We start from the raw sequence: 19357 nt of genomic DNA on the forward strand, positions 1-19357 counted from the left end.
GGCACCCTCATACCTCACTGACCTTCTACACACCCCTACGCTCCACATTAAAGATAGATTACACACCCCTACGCTCCACATTATAGATAGATTACACACTCCTACACTCCACATTATAGATAGATTACACACCCCTACGCTCCACATTAAAGATAGATTACACACCCCTACACTCTACATTATAGATAGATTACACACCCCTACACTCTACATTATAGATAGATTACACACTCCTACGCTCCACATTAAAGATAGATTACACACCCCTACGCTCCACATTATAGATAGATTACACACCCCTACGCTCCACATTAAAGATAGATTACACACTCCTACACTCCACATTATAGATAGATTACACACTCCTACACTCCACATTATAGATAGATTACACACCCCTACGCTCCACATTATAGATAGATTACACACCCCTACGCTCCACATTAAAGATAGATTACACACTCCTACACTCCACATTATAGATAGATTACACACCCCTACACTCCACATTATAGATAGATTACACACTCCTACACTCCACATTATAGATAGATTACACACCCCTACACTCCACATTATAGATAGATTACACACCCCTACGCTCCACATTAAAGATAGATTACACACCCCTACACTCTACATTATAGATAGATTACACACTCCTACGCTCCACATTATAGATAGATTACACACCCCTACACTCCACATTATAGATAGATTACACACCCCTACGCTCCACATTAAAGATAGATTACACACCCCTACACTCCACATTATAGATAGATTACACACTCCTACGCTCCACATTATAGATAGATTACACACCCCTACGCTCCACATTAAAGATAGATTACACACCCCTACACTCTACATTATAGATAGATTACACACCCCTACGCTCCACATTAAAGATATATTACACACCCCTACACTCCACATTATAGATAGATTACACACTCCTACACTCCACATTATAGATAGATTACACACCCCTACGCTCCACATTAAAGATAGATTACACACCCCTACACTCTACATTATAGATAGATTACACACCCCTACGCTCCACATTAAAGATATATTACACACCCCTACACTCCACATTATAGATATATTACACACCCCTACGCTCCACATTAAAGATAGATTACACACCCCTACGCTCCACATTAAAGATAATTACACACCCCTACGCTCCACATTAAAGATAGATTACACACCCCTACGCTCCACATTAAAGATAGATTACACACCCCTACGCTCCACATTAAAGATAGATTACACACCCCTACGCTCCACATTAAAGATAGATTACACACCCCTACGCTCCACATTAAAGATAGATTACACACCCCTACGCTCCACATTAAAGATAGATTACACACCCCTACGCTCCACATTAAAGATAGATTACACACCCCTACGCTCCACATTAAAGATAGATTACACACCCCTACGCTCCACATTAGAGATAGATTACACACCCCTACGCTCCACATTAAAGATAGATTACACACTCCTACACTCCAAATTATAGATAGATTACACACCCCTACGCTCCACATTAAAGATAGATTACACACCCCTACACTCCACATTATAGATAGATTACACACCCCTACACTCCACATTATAGATAGATTACACACCCCTACGCTCCACATTAGAGATAGATTACACACCCCTACGCTCCACATTAAAGATAGATTACACACCCCTACACTCCACATTATAGATAGATTACACACCCCTACGCTCCACATTAAAGATAGATTACACACCCCTACGCTCCACATTAAAGATAGATTACACACTCCTACACTCCACATTATAGATAGATTACACACCCCTACGCTCCACATTAAAGATAGATTACACACCCCTACACTCCACATTAAAGATAGATTACACACCCCTACGCTCCACATTAAAGATAGATTACACACCCCTACATTCCACATTATAGATATATTACACACCCCTACACTCCACATTATAGATAGATGACACACCCCTACACTCCACATTATAGATAGATTACACACCCCTACACTCCACATTATAGATAGATGACACACCCCTACACTCCACATTATAGATATATTACACACCCCTACACTCCACATTATAGATAGATTACACACCCCTACACTCCACATTATAGATATATTACACCCCCCCTACACTCCACATTAAAAATAGATTACACACCCCTACACTCCACATTATAGATAGATTACACACCCCTACACTCCACATTATAGATAGATTACACACCCCTACACTCCACATTATAGATAGATGACACACCCCTACACTCCACATTATAGATATATTACACACCCCTACACTCCACATTATAGATAGATTACACACCCCTACACTCCACATTATAGATATATTACACCCCCCCTACACTCCACATTAAAAATAGATTACACACCCCTACACTCCACATTATAGATATATTACACACCCCTACGCTCCACATTAAAGATAGATTACACACCCCTACGCTCCACATTAAAGATAATTACACACCCCTACGCTCCACATTAAAGATAGATTACACACCCCTACGCTCCACATTAAAGATAGATTACACACCCCTACGCTCCACATTAAAGATAGATTACACACCCCTACGCTCCACATTAAAGATAGATTACACACCCCTACGCTCCACATTAAAGATAGATTACACACCCCTACGCTCCACATTAGAGATAGATTACACACCTCTACGCTCCACATTAAAGATAGATTACACACCCCTACGCTCCACATTAAAGATAGATTACACACCCCTACGCTCCACATTAGAGATAGATTACACACCCCTACGCTCCACATTAAAGATAGATTACACACCCCTACACTCCACATTATAGATAGATTACACACCCCTACGCTCCACATTAAAGATAGATTACACACTCCTACACTCCACATTATAGATAGATTACACACCCCTACGCTCCACATTAAAGATAGATTACACACCCCTACGCTCCACATTAAAGATAGATTACACACTCCTACACTCCACATTATAGATAGATTACACACCCCTACGCTCCACATTAAAGATAGATTACACACCCCTACACTCCACATTAAAGATAGATTACACACCCCTACGCTCCACATTAAAGATAGATTACACACCCCTACATTCCACATTATAGATATATTACACACCCCTAAACTCCACATTATAGATAGATTACACACCCCTACACTCCACATTATAGATAGATGACACACCCCTACACTCCACATTATAGATAGATTACACACCCCTACACTCCACATTATAGATAGATGACACACCCCTACACTCCACATTATAGATATATTACACACCCCTACACTCCACATTATAGATAGATTACACACCCCTACACTCCACATTATAGATATATTACACCCCCCACTACACTCCACATTAAAAATAGATTACACACCCCTACACTCCACATTATAGATAGATTACACACCTCTACACTCCACATTATAGATAGATTACACACCCCTACACTCCACATTATAGATATATTACACACCCCTACACTCTACATTATAGATAGATTTCACACCCCTACACTCCACATTATAGATAGATTACACACTCCTACGCTCCACATTATAGATAGATTACACACCCCTACACTCCACATTATAGATAGATTACACACCCCTACGCTCCACATTAAAGATAGATTACACACCCCTACACTCCACATTATAGATAGATTACACACTCCTACGCTCCACATTATAGATAGATTACACACCCCTACGCTCCACATTAAAGATAGATTACACACCCCTACACTCTACATTATAGATAGATTACACACCCCTACGCTCCACATTAAAGATATATTACACACCCCTACACTCCACATTATAGATAGATTACACACTCCTACACTCCACATTATAGATAGATTACACACCCCTACGCTCCACATTAAAGATAGATTACACACCCCTACACTCTACATTATAGATAGATTACACACCCCTACGCTCCACATTAAAGATATATTACACACCCCTACACTCCACATTATAGATATATTACACACCCCTACGCTCCACATTAAAGATAGATTACACACCCCTACGCTCCACATTAAAGATAATTACACACCCCTACGCTCCACATTAAAGATAGATTACACACCCCTACGCTCCACATTAAAGATAGATTACACACCCCTACGCTCCACATTAAAGATAGATTACACACCCCTACGCTCCACATTAAAGATAGATTACACACCCCTACGCTCCACATTAAAGATAGATTACACACCCCTACGCTCCACATTAAAGATAGATTACACACCCCTACGCTCCACATTAAAGATAGATTACACACCCCTACGCTCCACATTAAAGATAGATTACACACCCCTACGCTCCACATTAGAGATAGATTACACACCCCTACGCTCCACATTAAAGATAGATTACACACTCCTACACTCCAAATTATAGATAGATTACACACCCCTACGCTCCACATTAAAGATAGATTACACACCCCTACACTCCACATTATAGATAGATTACACACCCCTACACTCCACATTATAGATAGATTACACACCCCTACGCTCCACATTAGAGATAGATTACACACCCCTACGCTCCACATTAAAGATAGATTACACACCCCTACACTCCACATTATAGATAGATTACACACCCCTACGCTCCACATTAAAGATAGATTACACACCCCTACGCTCCACATTAAAGATAGATTACACACTCCTACACTCCACATTATAGATAGATTACACACCCCTACGCTCCACATTAAAGATAGATTACACACCCCTACACTCCACATTAAAGATAGATTACACACCCCTACGCTCCACATTAAAGATAGATTACACACCCCTACATTCCACATTATAGATATATTACACACCCCTACACTCCACATTATAGATAGATGACACACCCCTACACTCCACATTATAGATAGATTACACACCCCTACACTCCACATTATAGATAGATGACACACCCCTACACTCCACATTATAGATATATTACACACCCCTACACTCCACATTATAGATAGATTACACACCCCTACACTCCACATTATAGATATATTACACCCCCCCTACACTCCACATTAAAAATAGATTACACACCCCTACACTCCACATTATAGATAGATTACACACCCCTACACTCCACATTATAGATAGATTACACACCCCTACACTCCACATTATAGATAGATGACACACCCCTACACTCCACATTATAGATATATTACACACCCCTACACTCCACATTATAGATAGATTACACACCCCTACACTCCACATTATAGATATATTACACCCCCCCTACACTCCACATTAAAAATAGATTACACACCCCTACACTCCACATTATAGATATATTACACACCCCTACGCTCCACATTAAAGATAGATTACACACCCCTACGCTCCACATTAAAGATAATTACACACCCCTACGCTCCACATTAAAGATAGATTACACACCCCTACGCTCCACATTAAAGATAGATTACACACCCCTACGCTCCACATTAAAGATAGATTACACACCCCTACGCTCCACATTAAAGATAGATTACACACCCCTACGCTCCACATTAAAGATAGATTACACACCCCTACGCTCCACATTAGAGATAGATTACACACCCCTACGCTCCACATTAAAGATAGATTACACACCCCTACGCTCCACATTAAAGATAGATTACACACCCCTACGCTCCACATTAGAGATAGATTACACACCCCTACGCTCCACATTAAAGATAGATTACACACCCCTACACTCCACATTATAGATAGATTACACACCCCTACGCTCCACATTAAAGATAGATTACACACTCCTACACTCCACATTATAGATAGATTACACACCCCTACGCTCCACATTAAAGATAGATTACACACCCCTACGCTCCACATTAAAGATAGATTACACACTCCTACACTCCACATTATAGATAGATTACACACCCCTACGCTCCACATTAAAGATAGATTACACACCCCTACACTCCACATTAAAGATAGATTACACACCCCTACGCTCCACATTAAAGATAGATTACACACCCCTACATTCCACATTATAGATATATTACACACCCCTAAACTCCACATTATAGATAGATTACACACCCCTACACTCCACATTATAGATAGATGACACACCCCTACACTCCACATTATAGATAGATTACACACCCCTACACTCCACATTATAGATAGATGACACACCCCTACACTCCACATTATAGATATATTACACACCCCTACACTCCACATTATAGATAGATTACACACCCCTACACTCCACATTATAGATATATTACACCCCCCACTACACTCCACATTAAAAATAGATTACACACCCCTACACTCCACATTATAGATAGATTACACACCTCTACACTCCACATTATAGATAGATTACACACCCCTACACTCCACATTATAGATAGATTACACACCCCTACACTCTACATTATAGATAGATTTCACACCCCTACACTCCACATTAAAAATAGATTACACACCCCTACACTCCACATTATAGATAGATTACACACCTCTACACTCCACATTATAGATAGATTACACACCCCTACACTCCACATTATAGATAGATTACACACCCCTACACTCCACATTATAGATAGATTACACACCCCTACACTCCACATTATAGATATATTACACACCCCCTACACTCCACATTATAGATAGATTACACCCCCCCTACACTCCACATTATAGATAGATTACACACCCCTACACTCCACATTATAGATAGATTACACACCCCTACACTCCACATTATAGATAGATTACACACCCCTACACTCCACATTATAGATAGATTACACACCCCTACACTCCACATTATAGATAGATTACACACCCCTACACTCCACATTATAGATAGATTACACACCACTACACTCCACATTATAGATAGATTACACACCCCTACATTCCACATTATAGATAGATTACACACCCCTACACTCCACATTATAGATAGATTACACACCCCTACACTCCACATTATAGATAGATTACACACCCCTACACTCCACATTATAGATAGATTACACACCCCTACACTCCACATTATAGATAGATTACACACCACTACACTCCACATTATAGATAGATTACACACCCCTACACTCCACATTATAGATAGATTACACACCCCTACACTCCACATTATAGATAGATTACACACCCCTACACTCCGGATGCTAGACACCCTCTACCCCTACAACTGGGAGGTAAGACCCCCTCCACCCAGCGCTCTACTCCTACCCCCTTTCCCTAAACCTCAAAACAACCTCTACCCCCTCCACCTAGCCCTCTACTCCTTCCCCTAGACCCCAAAACAACCCCAAAGCACCCTCTTAATCGCGATCTCGTAATCTTCCCCTGGTGCAGGACTTAGTTTGCTATAGTCTGCAGATCTGAAATGTGGGGCTCGGTGGAAACAGTATGGTGAAAGCTCATAAGCCTATCAGAAGGCTAGGAGAACCATGGAGCCACTTCCTACAATTCAGTGGTGGGTCATGTCATCTGATCTCTGTATAGATGAGTCTCTTTATGATGGAAAGAGAAGATGTAATATGACATAGCTAGTGACTTGTAATCCAATTGTCTCTTTTGGTCTCTTTCTTTCTCTTTATCTCTCCACTTCTTGTCTTATTCTTTCGCTTCACTTCTCTTGTCTTCTGCCTCTCTTTGTCTTGTGCTCCCTCTCTCTCAATTTCAATTCACCGACATTTTCATTAAAAACAATTATTTCACCTTTGTTTAACCAGATAGGCCAGTTGAGAACAAGTTGGCCAAGATAAAACAAAGCAGTGCGACAAAAACAACAAAACAGAGTTACACATAAACAAATGTACAGTGAATAACACACACAAAAAAAAAAAAGTATGGTGATCAGTAAACTGCTCAGACAGCTGATGCTTAAAGTTAGGGAGGGAGATATAAGACTCCAGCTTCAGAGATTTTTGCAATTCGTTCCAGTTATTGGCAGCAGAGAACTGGAAGGAAAGGCGGCCAAAGTAATTGTTGGCTTTGGGGATGACCAGTGCAATATACCTGCTGGAGCGCGTGCTACGGGTGGGTGTTGCTATGGTGACCAGTGAGCTGAGATAAGGCAGGGCTTTACCTAGCAAAGACTTATAGATGACCTTGAGCCAGTGTGTTTGTCGACGGATATGTAGTGAGGGCCAGCCAACGAGAGCATACTGGTCGCAGTGGTGGGTAGTATATGGGGATTTGGTGATAAAATGGATTGCACTGTGATAGACTACATCCAGTTTGCTGAGTAGAGTGTTGGGGGCTATTTTGTAAATGACATCGCCGAAGTCAAGGATCGGTAGGATAGTCAGTTTTCCGAGAGTATGTTTGGCGACATGAGTGAAGGAGGCTTTGTTGCGAAATTGGAAGCCAATTCTAGATTTAATTTTGGATTGGAGATGCTTAATGTGAGTCTGGAAGGAGATTTTACAGTCAAACCAGACACCTAGGTATTTGTAGTTGTTCACATATTCTATGTCAGAACCGTCCAGAGTAGTGATGCTAGTCGGGCAGGAGGGTGCGGGCAGCAATCGGTTGAAGAGCATGCACTTAGTTTTATAGCATTTAAAAACAGCTGGAGGCCACGTAAGGAGTGTTGTATGGCGTTGAAGCTCATTCAACGCCATACATGATGTAACAATGTACATATTGACAAAGTGTACTTTGGAAATGGAATTCTATAACATCATAAACAAATTATCAAAATTGTCACAAATGGGATAATAAGTAACAACAATAGTCAAGGGTTGGGGAGTTGTATTAGGAATGGAAATCTTGCATTTCTCTTGAACTACTGTACCAGTCAAAAGTTTGGACACACCTATTCATTCAAGGGTTTTTCCTTATTTGTACTATTTTCTACATTATAGAATAAAAGTGAAGACGTCCAAACTATGAAATAACACATATTGAATCATGACCTAACCAAAAAACATGTATTTTACATTTTTGTCATTTAAAATATATTATTATCCAGAGCGACTTAGTGCATTCATCTTAAGATAGCTAGTTGAAACAACACATCATAATCGTATAAAGTACATTTTCCTGCAACAAAATATGTATCAGCAAAGTAAGTGCTAGTGGGAAAAGACAAGTAATTTTTTTTTATGGTAGGAAACGGTTTTATAGGAATTTCCCATGCTGATACTCAACTGGTCTACGTACAAGACCGTCTTCACCAACATCAGCATAGCCTACAACCCAACTACAGGTACTGACCACTCTAATCAACACAGTAGCTTCCTGCTCTTCCCTGTGGGCCTGATTCAGACTTAGGAAATTACGCCTTTCTTACCAATGCCTTTCCTACACACTTCTCAGTAGTTGATATTCAGACATACCTTATGAAGGTGCGTACCTCGCTTTGCAGGCGTGGTTCCCTTGCTATTGCTGAATAAATGTAATTCAACTGCTGAAAAATACCTCCCACTTGCTGGCCAAGAGACGTTCTTGTGGAATTTCCATTCAATAGGGTTTTCAGTACATTTATCTTATGCCATCCCATTAAATACGGTGTACCTTTTAGTTCGAGAACGGAATATTAGGAATCAATTAAAGAAAGCCATCTAAATATAGGCATATTAGTCTATGTTTCAGCACCATTTGGTAGATTTAAAAATACTCTCATATTGTAGATTATTTAGGGTTAGGAAAGTATTTATGAAGAAAATTGTTTGGAGATGTCACGCCCTGACCTTAGAGAGCCGTTTTATTTCTCTATTTGGTTAGGCCAGGGTGTGATTTGGGGTGGGCATTCTATGTTTGTTTCTATGTTTTGGCCGGGTATGGTTCTCAATCAGGGACAGCTGTCTATCGTTGTCTCTGATTGGGAATCATACTTAGGCAGCCTTTTTTCCTTTGTATTTTGTGGGTAGTTATCTTTGTTAGTGGCACTATAGCCCTAGTAAGCTTCACGGTCGTTTCTTTGTTTCTTGTTTTGTTGGCGACATTTACATAAATAAAGGAAAATGTACGCTTACTACGCTGCAACTTGGTCCGGTCAGTTCCACAACGACATCCGTGACAGGAGAGCCTTTACTCACAAAAGAAAGAAAATGGTGGTTTGATTTATTCTGAAAATTGGCACATTCAGTTCTTTAAATTTAATGTAATGATAATGTAGGCTATACCAACTGAAGGGAAATAACAGGGTAATACAGTATTTAACATGATAGAAATAAGAAACAGTGAAAGTCGGGGTAACCTAAAGTTAAGATATTTGAGAGTGCCCATCCGTAAAAGGCTGTACAATTTAAATTCTGCATAATGGCACAGCATTTCATAATCTTTACTGTGAGAAAGTTGATATGTTGAAATGTATTCGGTCACGTGCACCGAATACAACAGGTATCATAACAAAAAAGTCTGAAATCACAAATGCTCATATTCCTGCCATCTTTCTGAGCGATACAGTGAAATGCTTACAATTAAGTCAAGGTCAGAAGACACCTCCACCGGTGTAACGGTATTGCTTCCGTCCCTCTCCTCGCCCCTACCTGGGCTGGGAGAACCAGGGACCCTCTGACACATCAACAACAGCCACCCTCAAAGCATCGTTACCCATCGCGCCACAAAATCCACGGCCTTTGCAGAGCAAGGGGAACAACTACTTCAAGGTCTCAGAGCGAGTGACGTCACCGATTGAAACACTATTAGCGCGCACCACCGCTAACTAGCTAGCCATTTCACATTGGTTACACCAGCACACCTACATTTCTTAGATCTCCACCCAAAACGTATAGCAGGTGAATAGCACACTATTCTCATGCTTAAGTTCAAGATCATAATATGCGTAGAGAGAAAAGTGCATAAAAATGGAATTACATTCCATTTACATGTGCTTAACTCGGGTCGGAATCGGGCCCTTGTGAGGTAATGATGCTTACTGATGGGAGCAGTTCTGGGGCTAAAGCCTCCAATGTTCCCCTCTAACCAATAAAGAAGCATTTTTAAAGGCAAAATTACTCTTTTGTATCATTCTACCATCAGTGACAAACATATTATTTTATATGTTACAGTTTTAATTGGATGTATTATTTATGTTCTAGTTAGTTGTGTTTGTGAATGTGGGTGACCATCTTAGTCAGTTGCAAAAATCCCCCAGCCAACTTCCCCTCAATATGACTCAGCTCAGTGGCTCTGTTTCCACAGTCTAAAACAGTTTAGCTAATGCTCTATCTCAACATAGTCATATGTCTCTGATAAACAGTGATATACCGTAGGTATAATAGCGTCAGCCAATGTTCATAAATACCTATATTAGATCTTAACAGCATCTGCATGAGGTGCACTTTGTATGTTTGGCGAGCTTTTAATCCCCATTAACTCTGTCAGAAACATCAAGTTAATTGCAGTTAAGAGTGTTATTTACATGCCTGTTGTAAGGCTGCTTGTCATGTTATTTGTGAATTGCCATAAAATACCCCTCTTGGCTCGGAGTCTTGGATCAGGAATTCCATTGTTATAGCAGACTGATAACCACATGTGGCAACACAGACACATGCAGACACACAGAAGCAGCAGACATACAAGTGACAGGGCATGCCTTGACCTGCCCTGCCCCCAGTACTTAAACTCTGCTGCTATAAATTGGGACACAGGCTAGCCTTATCCAATATAATCAAATATATACATTTATATCAGTGACCAAATGTGAAAGACATATCCTGTTCTAGGTACGCACATCCTGTTCTGCCAAGGTCTGTGGTAAATCATGTTAGGTTGTATTTCGAGTGGATTATCCCTTTAACTGATTTCTCTATGGCCACCAACTGTCATCCTCTGTCTTGCTCAAAATAACATGGAAGTGTATCACAGTCATGGGTGTCTGAAAGTTTTATAAATAGCATGTGTATTCATCGACATGTATGTACATTACCATTTAAAGATACAGTATTTAATTAACTTTCTTACGTAAAGCCCAATATACTTTTTTCATTATAGAGGAATTAAGAGATATATTTATCTTTTGAAGAACATAAAATAGTGTCACAAAAGTTCCGAGATCTGGTCACTTGCCATATGTATTGATTGAATCTTTAAAAAAAATTGCCATGAACATTTGGTCAAAAAATGTGACATCACTGCTTATTCAGGTGTGTTCAAAGCAGTTTACTAAACCACAAGCACTCCGTTTTCTGAACTACCAGCAGTTTTAGGCAGTCTGAGGAGGAAGTGGATAGGTACATTTACATGAATCACAGACACTTAGGAAAGAAAACACTCAAACACACAGTATAAATACAGACTTGGCTCCTGGACCCCAGTCAGTCACTGAGCTGGACGCCACCAAGACAAGATGGAAATCACAGCTTTACTGCTTCTTGTGGTGGTTGCTCAGTCATTTACTATGCCTCTGTCATCGCTGGAGGAGACTGACAAGTGGCTATTAGCCGAGGTAAGCCAATTAAAGCTGTGGTTCTGATGTCCTTTTGTTTATCAATGTCTGTTTGGTGCACTGAATATTTACGTTTTAATATTGATTTTACACTTATCCTCATACTCGAAATAAGGATAAATGCGATAATGTATAGTATCAACAAAATGAGCATTGTTTTATTTAAACAAAATTGTTAATTGCATACAATATGCCAGACGTTGTTGAAATAATATAACCCCTCAAATTGAACCCTATGTTTCTCTTGTGATTTTGCTCCTTAAATGACCATATTTAACAGCTACATATCATGAAGGTGTTAACTTATGTTATTGTTTCCTCTTCAGAAATACCTCCGCAAGTTCTACCACCTTCGAGCTGGACTTCAGGGAACCCCGACCCACAGGTCGTCAGATGCCATGCAGGCTAAGATCAGGGAGATGCAGTCCTTCTTCAACCTCCAAGTGACAGGGAGCCTGGACACTAACACCCTGGAACTGATGAGCATGGCCAGGTGTGGTGTCCCTGACGTGGGGGAATACAACCACTTCCCCCGACACCTCAAATGGCAGAACACCAATGTGACCTTCAGGTGAGGCTTCTCAAACACTCTGGGTCATAGATTGTGTCATAACCCTAATTTGTGTTTTTTTATGGTATAGGTGTAATAATGTTAATTTACTCCACATACACCACATGACCTTGGAATCAATGGATATTATCAGCTTTCATTACTTTGGATAAAACTTGTCAAGTTTCTCTTGAATGAAGACATGTTTCCTCTCTCTTGAACGGTCCTTCAGAATAGTGAATTATACTCCTGATCTGAAGAAGGCAGATGTGGACAGAGCTATCCATAATGCCTTCAACATCTGGGCTGACGTCACTCCTCTGACCTTCAAGAAACTGCACGAGGGGAAGGCTGACATCATGATAGCATTTGGGACAAAAGGTAGACCAATTTCTTTATTCTGGCCTGCAGTTGATAAACTATACAGAATATATGGAGAATATCTTGATTAGTTTGATAATCTTACTGTAGTTTTGTTCAACATTCAGTGAACATTGTTTAGAGTTGTGCAAGACGCTCTCATAGAATAAATTGATTGAATGCTGGCTTGCTGGCAACACTTACTGAAACCATCCTCAAACATATTATTTTCCCTGGCCTTTTTTTTTCTTTAGAACATGGAGACTTCAACCCTTTTGACGGCCCTGACGGTCTCTTAGCCCATGCCTATCCCCCTGGCAGAGACATTGGAGGAGACACACACTTTGATGAAGATGAACATTGGTCAAAAGACTCAGACGGTAAATATTTGGTACATTTATGTGGGGGATCAAGGAAAATGTATGACATTTAATCAATGATTACTTACTGACATATTTCCTCCCCTGTAGCCTACAACCTTTTCCTGGTTGCCACTCATGAGTTTGGCCATGCTCTTGGCTTGTCCCATTCTTCTGATCCTGGAGCTCTGATGTACCCAGTCTACTCCTACAGCGAGGGTTATCCATTGTCTGAGGATGATGTCACCGGCATTCAAGCTCTTTATGGTCAGTGTTCCACTTATTAACCCAAACAGAAAATAGTTACAGATAATTAAGTCAAAAGAAAAGTCAAAAGTTTGGACACACCTACTCATTCCAGGGTTTTTCTTTATTTGTACTATTTTCTACATTGTAGAATAATAGTGAAGACATCAAAACTATGAAATAACACATATGGAATCATGTAGTAACCGAAAAAGTGTTAAACAAATAAAAACATATGTTATATTTGAGATTCTTCAAAGTAGCCTACCTTTGCCTTGATGACAGCTTTGCACACTCTTGGCATTTTCTCATCCAGCTTCATGAGGTAGTCACCTGGAATGCATTTCAATTAACAGATGTGCCTTGTGGAATTTCTTTCCTTCTTAATGCGTTTGAGCCAATCAGTTGTGTTGTGACAAGGTAGGGGTGGTATACAGAAGATAGCCCTATTTGGTAAAAGACCGAGTCCATATTATGGCAAGAACATCTCAAATAAGCAAAGAGAAACGACAGTCCATCATTACTTTAAGACATGAAAGTCAGTCAATCTGGAACATTTCAAGCGCTATGATGAAACTGTCTCTCTTGAGGACTGCCACGGGAAAGGAAGACCCAGAGTTACCTCTGCTGTAGAGGATAAGTTCATTAGAGTTACCAGCCTCAGAAATTGCAGCCCAAATAAATGCTTCACAGAGTTTAATAACAGACACATCTCAACATCAACTGTTCCGAGGAGACTGCGTGAATCAGGCCTTCATGGTCGAATTGTTGCAAAGAAACCACTACTAATGGATACCAATATGAAGAAGAGACTTGCTTTGGCCCAGAAACACGAACAATGAGATTCTTCGAAGTAGCCACCCGTTGCCTTGATGACAGCTTTGCACACTCTTGGCAAATTTTAGATTTTTGGTTCCAATCGCCTTGTCTTTGTGAGACGCAGAGTAGGTGAACGGATGATTTCCGAATGTGTGGTTCCCACTGTGAAGCATGGAGGAGGTGTGATGGTGTGGTGGTGCTTTGCTGGTGACACTGTCAGTGATTTATTTACAATTCAAGGCACACTTAACCAGCATGGCTACCACAGCATTCTGCAGCGGTACGCCATCCCATCTGGTTTGTGCTTAGTGGGACTATCATTTGTTTTTCAACAGGACAATGACCCAACACACCTCCAGGCTGTGTAAGGGCTATTTGACCAAGAAGGAGCATGATGGAGTTCTGCATCAGATGACCTGGCCTCCACAATCACCCGACCTCAACCCAATTGAGATGGTTTGGGATGAGTTGGACCGCAGAGCGAAGGAAAAGCAGCCAACAAGTGCTCAGCATGTGGGAACTCCTTCAAAACTGTTGGAAAAATATTCCAGGTGAAGCTGGTTGAGAGAATGCCAAGAGTGTGCAAAGTTGTCATCAAGGCAAAGGGTGGCTACTTTGAAGAATCTCAAATATAAAATATATTTGGGTTTGTTTAACACTTTTTTGGTTACTACATGATTCCATATATGTCGTTTCATAGTTTTGATGTCTTCGCTATTATTCTACAATGTAGAATGAGTAGGTGTGTCCAAACTTTTGACTGGTACTGTAATTCCACCCACTAGAGTCCTATTTTGAAACGTTCATTATGTGGTTCAATCCTTTAGGCCCGAACCCCAATCACAGGAAAGTGAAGCCCAAACCAGATGCCCCAAACAAATGTGACCCCATGTTGAGTTTTGATGCTGTTACTGAGCTCAGAGGAGAAACAATCATCTTCAAAGACAGGTAGGGAGTGTGTCCATTCATGAAAAAACTCTTCTGCACAAACTATAAGCTTAAAATTGACAAAATGTATGTGCGTTGATGTTTTCTATTTGATTACAGGTTCTACTGGCGTCTCCATCCTCAGTTTGCAGAGCCTGAGCAAACCCTGATCAAATCCACCTGGCCCTCCCTCCCCAACAAAGTGGATGCTGCCTATGAGTACCCTGAGAAAGACATGGTCTTCATATTCAGTGGTGAGTTACATGCTGGCAACACTGTTCACATAGTCCTCTGTCATTCTGAATATGCAATTACAGTTCTACTTTGCTCATTTTCGTCACATATACAGTAGATATCTAATAAAATTGATATCGGTGCAAGAGACATAGGTTAATTTTGTTGACAAATTTTTATATTTTTCCAGGTATTAGAATGTGGGCCCTGAACGGCTACAGCCTAGTGGAGGGCTACCCAAAATACATCCATCAACTGGGACTCCCCAAGGCCGTGCGGAGGGTGGATGCTGCTGTGTACATCCCAGACACCGGCAAGACCCTTCTGTTCTCTGAAGAGCAGTTCTGGAGGTAGGACGGTATGGTCTGGACTGGTCTGGCTTGGTCTGGTCTAGTCTTGTTGAGAGATGTTATCTGCAAACATACCTGTTCATTATAGGTTATAGTCTTGGTTGTGTCTTATTGACAGTTATGATGAGAAGACTAACACAATGGACAGTGGCTTCCCAAGATCCATTGAGATGGATTTCCCTGGAATGGCAGATGAGGTGGATGCTGCCTTATATAAATATGGTATATCACAATCACTCATTTCAATAATATTCTTATGTAGTTTCCGTTGCATTTGCTTTGAATATATAATAAATAGCGCTCTCTAACAAATTCATCCTTTCTTTCTCCTTGCAGGATATTTGCATTTCTTCCATGAACATACACAGTTTGAATACAGTTACAGTGCAAGGAAGGTCATTCAGATTGTTAGGACAAACTCTTTTCTCAACTGCTGATCCACTGGTGGAGAACTACTGTTATTTTATGGGAAACGTACCAATAGGTAATTTGTGCTGGACTCCTGTTTGTTATTGTTATTTGTAACTCATCTCAAAGTACGCTGGAAAACTGCATGTAAAATGCATGTCTGAAGACTGAAGTAGGTGTAATATTTATTGGGAATGGGAAAATGGTTGGCTTATGCATCGAACAAATGCAGAAACCACTATGCAGGGTCTTGCTTTAGGGTATCAGAAAATGTGCATCATATTCACATACTTGTTATAGTATTGAAGGGTGGGATAGAAACCACTCTGATATACTTTAGAATACTGTAATTGCATTTCTCTCTGTATGTAAATGTTACTTGGGGAAGTTACAGTAATGCGTTGCAGATCCACCAATAGGTGGCATTCAAGGACACCAGATCTAGAGTACGAGCTAATAATGCTTTTTATGGACTGTGAATGTTTTTACTACTAATTTTAATGACACATTTTCATGAATAAAATAATATGTGCAAATGGTATTGTCTGAGTGTTTGTGATTTAAATACTCTATAGCAACATTTAGAGTGAGACGTGTTGGCCCACATCATACTCAAAATAATATTTTTCTGTAACAAGACAAAATGCATCTGTTTGGAAAAAAATATGGTAAGAGACATGATACGATTGGTAAGAGATGTAGGAAAATAGATATAGGGATGGGAAGAGATGGGAATTTATGGGACCACATTCTACACTGGGTACTTGTTTTGGCATGCGTTGTCATACTACCACAGAGTTTGATCTTGGATCATCTAAGGTCATTGTGGTCAGGAAGTATACAAAATAGATAGAGCAGACTGCATAAAAGACTGCTTATGAATCACAAGTGCACACAAACCACCTACACAGCACCATGCCACGGTATTGAGTAACCAGCCACAACTGCCAAAATACTCCCTCTTTGTCATCAATACTGTAACAGGGATGACTTGGCAGCTGAGTTGGCATAGCTCTGCCATTCTGTTGTAGGTATTGACTTTCCCGGCCCTCCCTGCTTGTTTTTACATGGATACATCCTTGTATTGCCATTGGCCAGACAGCAGTTAACACCACAAGAGGGTGCTACGTCCACAACGTTTCCTGCAAGCTCAGTCTGAATCAGAGGAGGCTGGTGGAAGGAGTTATAGGAGCACGGGCTCATTGTAATGGCTGGAATGGAATTAATCCAACACATCAAACACATGGAAACCGCATTCCATTCCAGCCATTACAATGAGCTAGTCTTCCTATAACTCCTTCCACCAGCCTCCTCTGGTGTGAATGGTTGTTTACCGTGAGCTCAGTATGAATGGTGGTTTACTTTGAGCTCAGCCACCCAAACAAAAATGGCATACTCTGAGTAACATGTGTCACTTATTAAATGCTGTGATTCTTCCAAGAAAAGCTCTGCGTGTTAAGATGCAGCCACAGACCCACATACTATGCATCTTAGCTCAACTATGGGAAAATTGACAACCCTATCAGTGCCAAACTGTAGCAGCTTATGTTGCTCAAATGTTTTAGTTCGTTCTGTCAAGCCTTCCATAGCCTACACCTGTAGTAAAAAGTATAAATCAAGTCCATTGACAAAAACATGTACGTTAGAGTGAGCAAATAGAGTTTAAATCTAGTAGTTATATCCTTAGTACATGTTCTTGAGCTGAACTGATCAGAATGGTATATATGATGCATCAGTGAGTCAGCATGAGGCTTCTGAGGTCCAGACAGGCTCCGAGACTCTCCAAGGTGGAACAGTTGCGATCCAAGACTCCCAACAAAAATAGCAATGAAGCTTGTGAGTTTAAGAAACTTAATCTTTGGGCCGGACCATGTGGATGCAATTACAGAGCAGGCCCCTAGTCTTCTCGTTTCCTCGTTAGCTGCGTCACTGATTTCTCTCAGACGAGCTCTGTTGTTGGCCGGTGGTACGTCCCTCTCCCCCGACCATAGCTAAGAAGATATAGGAAAATATCCATAAGGTCTCAAAATGATACAAAACCGGTCATGTTTCATATTGTTACCATCCTGATTCTGACTGATATTGGCCATTTACTGTCTGTCATCGAACCCAATGTACTGTGGAAATGTAACATGTAGCGTGATAACACAATGAAACACCTAAAGAAAATAACTTTCAAATGAAGGAATGAGTTGTGTTAAGAAAACACCTCAGGCAGAGTAAAGACCCACAAATAGTTAACTGCATGGATGTGTTCTATTGTGTCCTGCTGGAAGTAACTCCAGTCTTGGCACCTCTGATGGAAACCAGATGGGAGGAAAAGAGAGAGAGAGACGCCATACAATCTCAGGATGTGTCCCTTTTCCTTAGGAAAAATCCCATCTCAGACCACCACTACTGAGAGTGATGCAAGCTCTTTAAACTTCCCCCCCCCCATTCCCCGCAAGCAACACAGTTGGTGGAACTGATTATTTTGACAGTGAGTACGCATCAGGCCTGCTAGATTAGAAAGGGTTTGGAAAGAGGAGAGCGTGTGAGGAATTCCTAGACAA

At 40.6% G+C, this 19357-nt stretch overlaps 1 protein-coding gene across 1 annotated transcript; it reads left to right on the forward strand.

Annotated features, from left to right (window-relative positions):
- The first annotated feature begins 12418 nt into the window (after nucleotides 1-12418).
- LOC139548158 (collagenase 3-like) lies at nucleotides 12419-17344 on the forward strand. Its single transcript, XM_071357608.1, has 10 exons — nucleotides 12419-12552; nucleotides 12879-13123; nucleotides 13335-13483; nucleotides 13717-13842; nucleotides 13933-14088; nucleotides 15714-15834; nucleotides 15934-16067; nucleotides 16238-16397; nucleotides 16516-16619; nucleotides 16734-17344. The coding sequence occupies exons 1-10, from the start codon at nucleotides 12454-12456 to the stop codon at nucleotides 16832-16834; spliced, it is 1395 nt and encodes a 464-aa protein (XP_071213709.1). The 5' UTR covers nucleotides 12419-12453; the 3' UTR covers nucleotides 16835-17344.
- The last annotated feature ends 2013 nt before the right edge of the window (nucleotides 17345-19357 follow it).

Source organism: Salvelinus alpinus, chromosome 21 (genome assembly GCF_045679555.1).
Source record: "Salvelinus alpinus chromosome 21, SLU_Salpinus.1, whole genome shotgun sequence".
NCBI lineage: Eukaryota > Metazoa > Chordata > Actinopteri > Salmoniformes > Salmonidae > Salvelinus > Salvelinus alpinus.

Excerpts from the sequence above, each read along its gene's own strand:
- LOC139548158 (XM_071357608.1), top strand. The coding sequence starts at position 12,454 with ATGGAAATCACAGCTTTACTGCTTCTTGTGGTGGTTGCTCAGTCATTT. Across the intron at positions 12,553-12,878 it reads ACAAGTGGCTATTAGCCGAG|AAATACCTCCGCAAGTTCTA; the intron begins GTAAGCCAATTA and ends TTTCCTCTTCAG. Across the intron at positions 15,835-15,933 it reads ACAATCATCTTCAAAGACAG|GTTCTACTGGCGTCTCCATC; the intron begins GTAGGGAGTGTG and ends ATTTGATTACAG.